The sequence below is a fragment of the Gavialis gangeticus genome, unplaced genomic scaffold (genome assembly GCF_001723915.1).
Source record: "Gavialis gangeticus isolate Ggan-Ray unplaced genomic scaffold, GavGan_comp1, whole genome shotgun sequence".
NCBI classification, from domain to species: Eukaryota; Metazoa; Chordata; order Crocodylia; family Gavialidae; genus Gavialis; species Gavialis gangeticus.
In genome coordinates, this window is record NW_017729034.1 from 92,144,455 (window position 1) to 92,152,850 (window position 8,396).

The following is an 8,396-nucleotide window of genomic DNA, read 5'->3' on the forward strand; positions in this document are numbered from 1 at the left end:
CTCCCTGATGGTGCAGCCCAGCCCAGCTCCACAGACCCCTGCGAGCCTGTTCCCCGCTCTGTGCCCCATCAGTGCTGGCTCTGAGACATTGGTCCTAAGACATTGGGACATTGGTCCCAAGATGGTGACCAGGGGGCAAGGCACCTGTCAGGGGACAGGGCTACCCATGTAGCCTTCGACAGCTTGCCAAAACTGGGTAAGCAGCCCTCCCCCCAAAATAATTGCCTGCCCCTGGTGTCGACACACCCTGTGATAGCTTCACATTTGTACTTTCCCTAGCCTCCAGTTTCTAATGATTCTGGCGTAGCAGTGATGGCTATGGTTCCACAGTTCCTACTGGAGATTTTATACAGTCACTATGAAATTTAGACAGTAATAGTCATGGTAGTTTGCATAGTTCTCAGTGTTTTACAGTTGAATTGTCTGAGGCTGCATATTGAATCCCTAAATATTGCAAGACGCATAATAGGGTTACAAGAGTTGGCAACATTGGAATAGTGTTTTTGTTTGTTCACATATTTACTTCCAGACGTGTGTGTGCGCACATGCGCACATGTGCATCACCTCACAGGAAGATTTCAGTTTAAAGGCAGCCTATTAAATTATTTACACAAGACAGTTGGCCTGCCCATTGTACTGTTGTAGGAGCCAAAGGTCACTTTACTGTGCCTAGTTGATTCACAGGGTAATCTGATACAGTACTTAGCTCTTTGCCTCCTAGTCAGTCAGTTAAATCTTATTCTTTTATTATGAGTTGAGTCAGAGAGCCATAACTTTTGGAAAACAGTGAAGCCTTTTTCTAATGCTTCTGAAGGGCATGTTTAGCAGAATGGACAAATGCAGGGAGGGCAGTGCTGTATTCTATGAGAGGTATGAATCTTTCAAACACAAGACCCTGACATTTGACAGCTAAAATGACTATTTTTATGTCACTTTTTGTGCACTTACATCATTTGTATTGGTTTAAATTAGAACCCGACTGACTTGTTTTCATGTAACACCCTTCAACACTGCTCTCTTTTTGGTGTTTGTTTCAGTTACTTTACAAAATATAAGTTTGGAATAATCTTGGTTGCAGCTTTTATATCTGTACACACATTTTGTACACAAGTCTTTTGTTGACATGCAGCATCAGGCAAAATCCCATGAATGAAAACTATTGTGATGCTTGGGTATTTTCTGTTCCCAGTCTTTGTCTCCTTGCCCTATCATCCTTTGTTTCTATCCCCCTTCCGATTTTGTTTGCACCTCTCAATAGTGTCAGTAATCAGAGCAAACTGACTGCTGGAATTGTAGTCTGGCTTTTTAGAAACAGTATAAATTTAGCATTTTCACTTGCAGAAAGAAAAAAAAGAAAAGCAAAGATGGCAGAACATAGCACAGCTGTGGGATCTTCCAAGGTCCCTTCCAGCCCTAATGTATATGAAATCTATAAAATGCATTTAAAAACACACGGATGCTGTATTGTGAGCCTGCTTGCTGAAATTGCTCCTCTACACTTTTTGTTGTTGTTGTTTGCAGACATACGAACTCAGACTTATTTTTTACACTGTTGCTTGTTTTCTTTCTTGAATAGATCTGTATCTGTATACATAATGGGAGGTAGAATATTCATGCAGTAATGGAAATCCAGGACTTATTTCCTATTGGTGTCTGCAGAGCTACACTTGAGTTTTTCTATTCCTGTCTACAGAGTTCAGAAGTTGCACTGCCTTTGGGCTCTGGCTCAGGAAAGGAGGAGTCGGCAGTCTCTGTGGCTGCGCCTTAGGAGAGAGAGGCTATCGTATTTCACTCTAATCCTAAGCGATAGCCACGCAGCCTGTTTTATTGTTAGGAGAGTCCTCTTGGAGATCTTTCATAAGGCTTTTCATGAAGGGAAAGCAAGGGTTGGTTGGGTTTGTGGATTACAGCTGCAGCTGCAAGGTGGTGTTTCTGATGATGTGCAAAAGAAGACTGGATTGCAGAAACATTACTGGAAAATGATGCCAGGGAAAGGAGTGGGGCTGCAGTTTTGGTTGCTGAGTGGAGAATGGTGGAAATATGTACCTTGGTACTGCACTTCTGTACAACCCTGACGGGCTTTTCAAAGCTACTGCAAGGTGCTGCTTGCTGTTGTTTTCGTCTCTCTTGTTTTATTTGGAAAAGTGCTATAAACCAGTCAGCCTCTGGAGAATTACCCTGGCATGGTGACCCAGCTCTATAATTGTTGTTGGTTTAACCCTGGACAGAACTTGCATTACAGTATTAACATTTCAAAAATCATTGTGAAGTGAACAGGAGGACTTCAGAAGGGGCTTTTAAAGTTTGTGTGCTCTACTTGGCTTCAAAGAAAATGAAAAAAGAATGCGCCTCAAGGTCTTTCAAACTCAAACAAAATGTAGGATCTCTCTCGCGTGCTGTAAGCTGGATAAATTTCTCATCTTTGTCCAGGCAGACAAAGAGGTTATTTCGTAGTGATGGTGAGCTCTCGTCAATATGTGGGCAGCAGGTAGAAGGGGATGATGAGAACTGGATCTACAGAACCCAGCCAAGAAAAGGTGATCAGATTTTTATAACCCAGTTAACTATATTCTTAATTATCATTTCTCTACTATATTCCCTCCCCTTTACCCTTCCTTATTGTGTCTAAAAGTTCACTTTCTCTGACATATTTGCATCCCATGTGATTTGTGATGCCCATTGGGGTCAGTAAGCCTATTTAGTTGTTCATTTTTCTTCTAGAGAACTTCCATTCCTATAGGTCTCGCCAAGAAAACTTGGGAGCCCTGTTCCCTCGTCTTCCTCTCCCATGGTGTTAGTGCTGGCGTGTGTATTTCACCGTCATAATCTCAGCACAGTCTTGCAAAGATTTCCTTGGAGTTACTTCTTAACTAAGGGAGTTCATAGACTCCAAAATGGAAAAAAAACAACCCTAAAACCTTTCCCTTCTGTGAAAGGCAACATAATATTTATGCATGTGGTGTGAAGGAAGGTGTTGAAAGGGCATCCTGGTCTTCCTACTATAGCAGGACAGTTTGGCTCCTTTATTTTTCTGCCATGTGAGAGGCTGGAAACATTTTCTTCATGACATATTGATGGGCCTGTTGAAAAATATTAAGTGTGTTTTGTGGGGGCGGATAGAAAAAGTGACCCTCCAATACATACCCTCATAAGCAGCTTGTAACCCTACCCGTAACAAAGGAAAATGGGATTTGCTCCATAGAGAGAGAAAGAGGTGGGGGCTAGACTGAAAGAGACCCCTAGGAATAGCCAAGCCTGAGAATCTTTTGTGAAGAAAACCAAAGCTAAGCAACAAGGTAAGTGTAGAAGCTTCCTGCTTGCATGTGCTTCTCCATTTTTTATATCTATGAAAAAATAAAATTAAAGAAAAGGAGAAGCACATGCAAGCAGGAAGCTTCTGCACTTACCTCTGAGAGATGTGTATATATATAATCAGTTCCGGTCCACGGTTTGCCGGTCCGCGATCTAAAAAGGTTGGGAACCCCTGGAGTACAGCACAGATCTGTCTCTGTGCCTCTGAGATGCTGAACTACTGTTGTCAGTGCATTTGTTAGTCATTACCTAGCATATTGTAATATAAATATGCCAAAATTGCCTGATAAACTGGTTGAATTGTTGTTTCTCTTATTCCTGGAAAATGGCCAACAATGGTTTGTTACTAGAAAGCCTAGAGTGATTGACTTCTGCCACGGGGTGACTTTTACAACAGCAGGCAAGCACTCAAAGGACACTTGAAGTTCAGTTAATTTTATTTTCCCTTCCTTCCCTTTTTGGCAGCAGTAGCGCTTGTTCCACTAGAGCATTAGTTTGACTTTGTCCAAGTCAGAAATAAATTGTAGTTTTAGTAAGAGTTTCTGATGTAGCCTCCTTAGCGGGAACACCAACATGCATGTGAACAGTCATGCTGTGACGCAAAGGGAGAACAACTGAGCACTGATTTGAGCTTTTGAAAACTGCTCTGTAACCATCTCCTGTGTGTAAAGCTGTCACAAAACATTAGTTGGCTAATTTTCATTTTTAATTGTTGGCAAGTTTGTGCCATGTAGCAGTGGCTGGTGGACTGTATTATGATATGAGAGCTCCAGCACCACTGCTTGCAAAGTTTTTGTTACATATTTACATTACATTTTTCTTACACAAGCTAGCAATCCTTTAACACATGTTCATGTGTCAGGGCAGTGATGGGAAAGGAAACTATGCTGGTGGATTCATTGTGTGTGAATGTTGTTGGGAACATTTTTGTACACTTGATTTATGGAAAATAAAGCAATCTATTGTATAGAGCACAGAGCGGAAGATTCTTTCTGTAATTGGACAGCAAGCTGTCAAAGCTTGTTTCCTTTGTCATAACAGAAATTGCAAAACATGTTTTTTTGAGTGGGAAATGGATGGACAAAGAGGTTATATGGTGCCAAAATGTCCTTCACTTTCACTTAGAGACATCCGGTCAGATTGGACACTAAGGTGTAATACTGTGTATGCCTGGCTGATGTCTGTTAAGATCACAAATCAGGATATATGCTGTAGTTTGACTGATAGTCCCTGCTGAGTAAAGGCCTGTGGATTGGCATGGTACACTCTTGCAGATCAGGACAGAGGTGGATTTCAGCTGAATTGGAGCTGGGTACGGGTTGTCCATTACAAGCATTCTGTCCAGTGCTGTCACTTGTGTATGCTTGTGAGAATACCACATGGCATTCCAGTGACTTCAAGACCTGCCTTTTGTGCCAGTAAACTGAAAGACAGTTTATTGCACCTGATCATTTTTAATGGTGATGTTTGCAAATTACATACCGTTGGAAACCAACACTTCATGTTGCCAGCTTTTGTAGAAGTAAAACTTAGGATGTCCACCAGTGTCTGTCTTAAATTCTGGTTTAATGTATTTGGTTCCAAAATCTAAGTGGACTATAGAGAAAAGTAGAATGGCTTATGTGAGTGGTAAGAAAATGAGTTTCTTAGAATGTGTAATCTAACTTGCTAAATAAAGGATGTCACTGTAAAAAAAAAAAAAAAAAAAAAAAAAAGGGAAGATGGCTAGGTACATAAACAAAAATCCTCAGTCCCTAGAAACCCCATTCTTGTCTGCCAGCTCCTCCTCAGATGAAATGACCTCATACATCAATTCAGAATCCTTCCTTTCTCTTTCTTTAACTACGTATAAGGAAGAGGGGTTGATAGTGGAAGGCATGGCATGCCTAATTCTTTCTCCTGTTTTTAAAGTTACTTTAACTCCTTGTTGCACTGCCTCATGCTGCATTAGAATAATAGAAAATGTAGGTTGGAAGGAACCTCAGGAGGTCATCTAGTCCAACCCCCTGCTCAACCATCCCCAACTAGATCATCCCAGCTATGGCTTTGTCCAGACAGGTCTTAAATCTCCAGCAATGGAGATGCCACAACCTCTCTGGGTAACCTGTTTCAGTGCTTTAGTACCCTCCTGGTGAGAGAGTCTTTCCTAATATCTAACCTCAGCTTCCCTTGCTGCAACTTGTGACCATTGCTCCTTGTTCTGTCATCTGCCACCACTGAGAATGGTCTAGTTTATCCTCTGTTACCATCCTTCAGGTAGTTGAAGGCTGCTGTTAAATCCCCTGCAGTCTTCTCTTTTGCACAGCAGCAGGTAGTGGAGAAAGCAGAACAGGAGATCAGACAGAGAGCACAGGGAAGAAAACAGAGGAAGAGATTGGGCAGAGAGCAAGAGTAAGGAGCAGAAAGCAGAGCAGAAGATTGGCCATAGGAAGGAGATCAGAGTGACATACGGGGAGGACGCAGGGCTAACTTGTGACACTCCTGATGAAAAGGTTCCCCCCCACTGCTGTAGGTGACATATTGTTGGTTTTCTACCAGCCAAATGGCTAATCCCCATTAACCTAAGTGTAAAATAATAGCAGTCAGGAGGATTAGCAGAGTGCTTTAAAAACTATTTACTTAAAAAATTATCTTGGTTGATTGGTTTCTAACTAGCTATCAGAGAAGCAAACGCTGGTCAGGCAGGCTCATTCTTACTGATGTCTCTCTACTGGTTTGGGATTTGGTTTATAGCAAAGAGAAATTCTTATGATGCTTCAACAATTCCATATTGTCTTGCTATTTATTTCAGTAAATACAGCATCATATAGTTTTACTGTGTCAGGCTGGAAGTCTGTTAGTAAATGATGAAGTACTTACTGTGCCTTCCTGTGTATTCTTTCCTCAGAGATTCTTTCAGGGAGGTGAGATGATTCACAATAAACTTTTACTTCTATGTTTCTCTCCCTGGGGAATATGAAACTTTTATTTGAGGATTGTTCCCTCATTAAAACATCCCTCATTTGAGGATTGCTCCCTCACTATGTGAGCGAAGAAGGAAGCCATAACCCCACTCCCATCACTTACCTGAAATCTGATGGGACCGAAGGACACACATTATTATTTGTAGAATAGCTATATCACCTAGTAGCCCCAAGGTCCTGAATTACTTCTTTCTCTAGCATTCAGACTCTATTTTGGGTAGGTCCATGAGAGAAAGTTCATTAGCAGCTGAAAGCACAGGATTGTGCTGACTTTTTTTTTTTTTCTTTTCCTGGGCTTGATTTGTATGTGAGGCTTCAGCTCCATCCTCAAAAGGCCTTTTATTCACCTGGGGATTGAAGTAGATGGGGGCTGCCCTTATTCTTAAGTGTTTCATCTGGTAAGGCCCAAATACCTAATGCCTAGCAGAATCAAGTCTCTGAAAAATTGAAGTTCACAGCCAAAAATACATGATACTTTGTGTAATGCAGGAGTAAACGAGTAAAACCTTCATCCAAAAAGTCATGCCAAGCATATAATTTCTTGCTTGCTGGCTTGTATGGTCTCTCTCCATACATGGTTCATACTCTAGGTTTTATATTGTTTAGTTTTTGATCATTTTTCCCATTAGCATGCATTTCTGCAAAATGTTCAAGGGGTGAACGGCAAGCGATCATGGCTAAAATCAATCGGAATTTAGTCAATTCATTAAAGATTAAGAGATTGAGTCAACAGTGGTTTAGAGGGCTATACATCAGTATCATATCAGTTTTCAATGAAGTACTGATGGATCTGTACAAATGGATTTTGATGATCGGTAGATGCTACAGTCACACGCTGCTTGATATCAGGCAGACCATTCAAAAAGCAGTCTTATTTGGTTATACAACAGTCTGACTAATCTTGATTAAGAGAGAGTTTTAGATAATTTTGTTGACTCTTTCAGTTTCATAAGGGATTTTCGTGCGTATAGCTTATACACATCCTATTCAGCTATCTGTTAAAATAAGACTGTCAGCACATTTACATAAGACATTTACTGTGGAGTTGCCCAATTAGCTCCCCAGTAAAGTCTGGGTATCTCCACATGTGGCCCTATTGGGCTGCAATAAATTAACCAACTCTGCCATGGGTTAGTGCTTGTAAACACAAGTACTATCCTGAGGTGGCATTATTTAGTGCACTGCAATGCATGTGTAGACACTGACAGGGCTGGCTGATGCACAAGGGTGTTTCAGCGTGGGGGGGCTGCCTGGCAGTTAACGCCTCACTGGAGCACCCTTGTGCTCCAGCAGGCCCCTCTGCAGCACATTGAGCTGGGTCAGAGCAGCCCCAGGCTGGCAGGCTGAACCTCCAGGTCCCTTGCCAACTGGGGCTGCCCCACTCTGGCTCAACGTGCTGTGGTCCCAGGTGCATGTGTGAACACAGCGTCTAGAAGCAATACACTTCAGTGCAAACTGCATTGGAATTTATTCATTTGCATTAATAACATATGTAGATATACCCTGTGAGGGAGAGAAGAGAGAAAACATTTTACTTGTGCTTGTACATAGCTCCCTTGTTAAGTAGGAAGAGATCTAGCTGAGTGTATGTGTGCACACGTGCATATGTGTGTATATTTTTAAATGATCATAGTCATTTAAGTGTTTTTCCTTCAGATAAGGTGACACCCATAAGACTTTTACAAGCTACTGTATCTGTTCTTTATGCAATGGTATCCAGGCAGTGACCCTGCCTGTGAAGGTTACACTTGGAATTTCGCTATCCCTGGAGGGCTTTGAAATGGTGACATACCAAACGCACAGCTTGAACAACACTTTTTTCATTCAAAAGGTCTGTCTAATATATTTTGTCAACACAGATACCTGCTGTCACAGTGCTGAATGCTGTGCTCTGAGCATTGAACAGATAAATTAGGACATGGTTCCCTTTCTGCTTCCCTTTCAATTGATTTTTGTGTCTCTTAACTAACTTCAAATACCCAAGAACAGTTTGGAATTCAGATGAGCACTGAATAGTTTGGACACTTATCTGACCTTTAACAGATGCCTGACTATAAAGGCTCATAATTTCTATATCCCTAGAAAAATCTTCCCACAAAGGTAATCTAAGCAAAGGCTTTT

At 41.5% G+C, this 8,396-nt stretch overlaps 1 protein-coding gene across 4 annotated transcripts in view; it reads left to right on the top strand.

Moving 5' to 3' along the window:
- Positions 1-1,791: 1,791 nt before the first annotated feature.
- The window catches only part of NHSL1 (NHS like 1), a 227,253-nt gene continuing 220,648 nt past the window's right edge, over positions 1,792-8,396 (top strand). For 2 of the 4 annotated variants that reach the window (XM_019527079.1, XM_019527080.1), the window contains exon 1: positions 1,797-2,537. In XM_019527079.1, the coding sequence (XP_019382624.1) occupies positions 2,333-2,537 (205 nt within the window). In that variant the 5' untranslated portion in view covers positions 1,797-2,332. Of the gene's footprint in view, positions 2,538-8,396 lie in introns of all 4 variants that reach the window. The other 2 variants (XM_019527084.1, XM_019527081.1) reach the window with 2 other exon arrangements.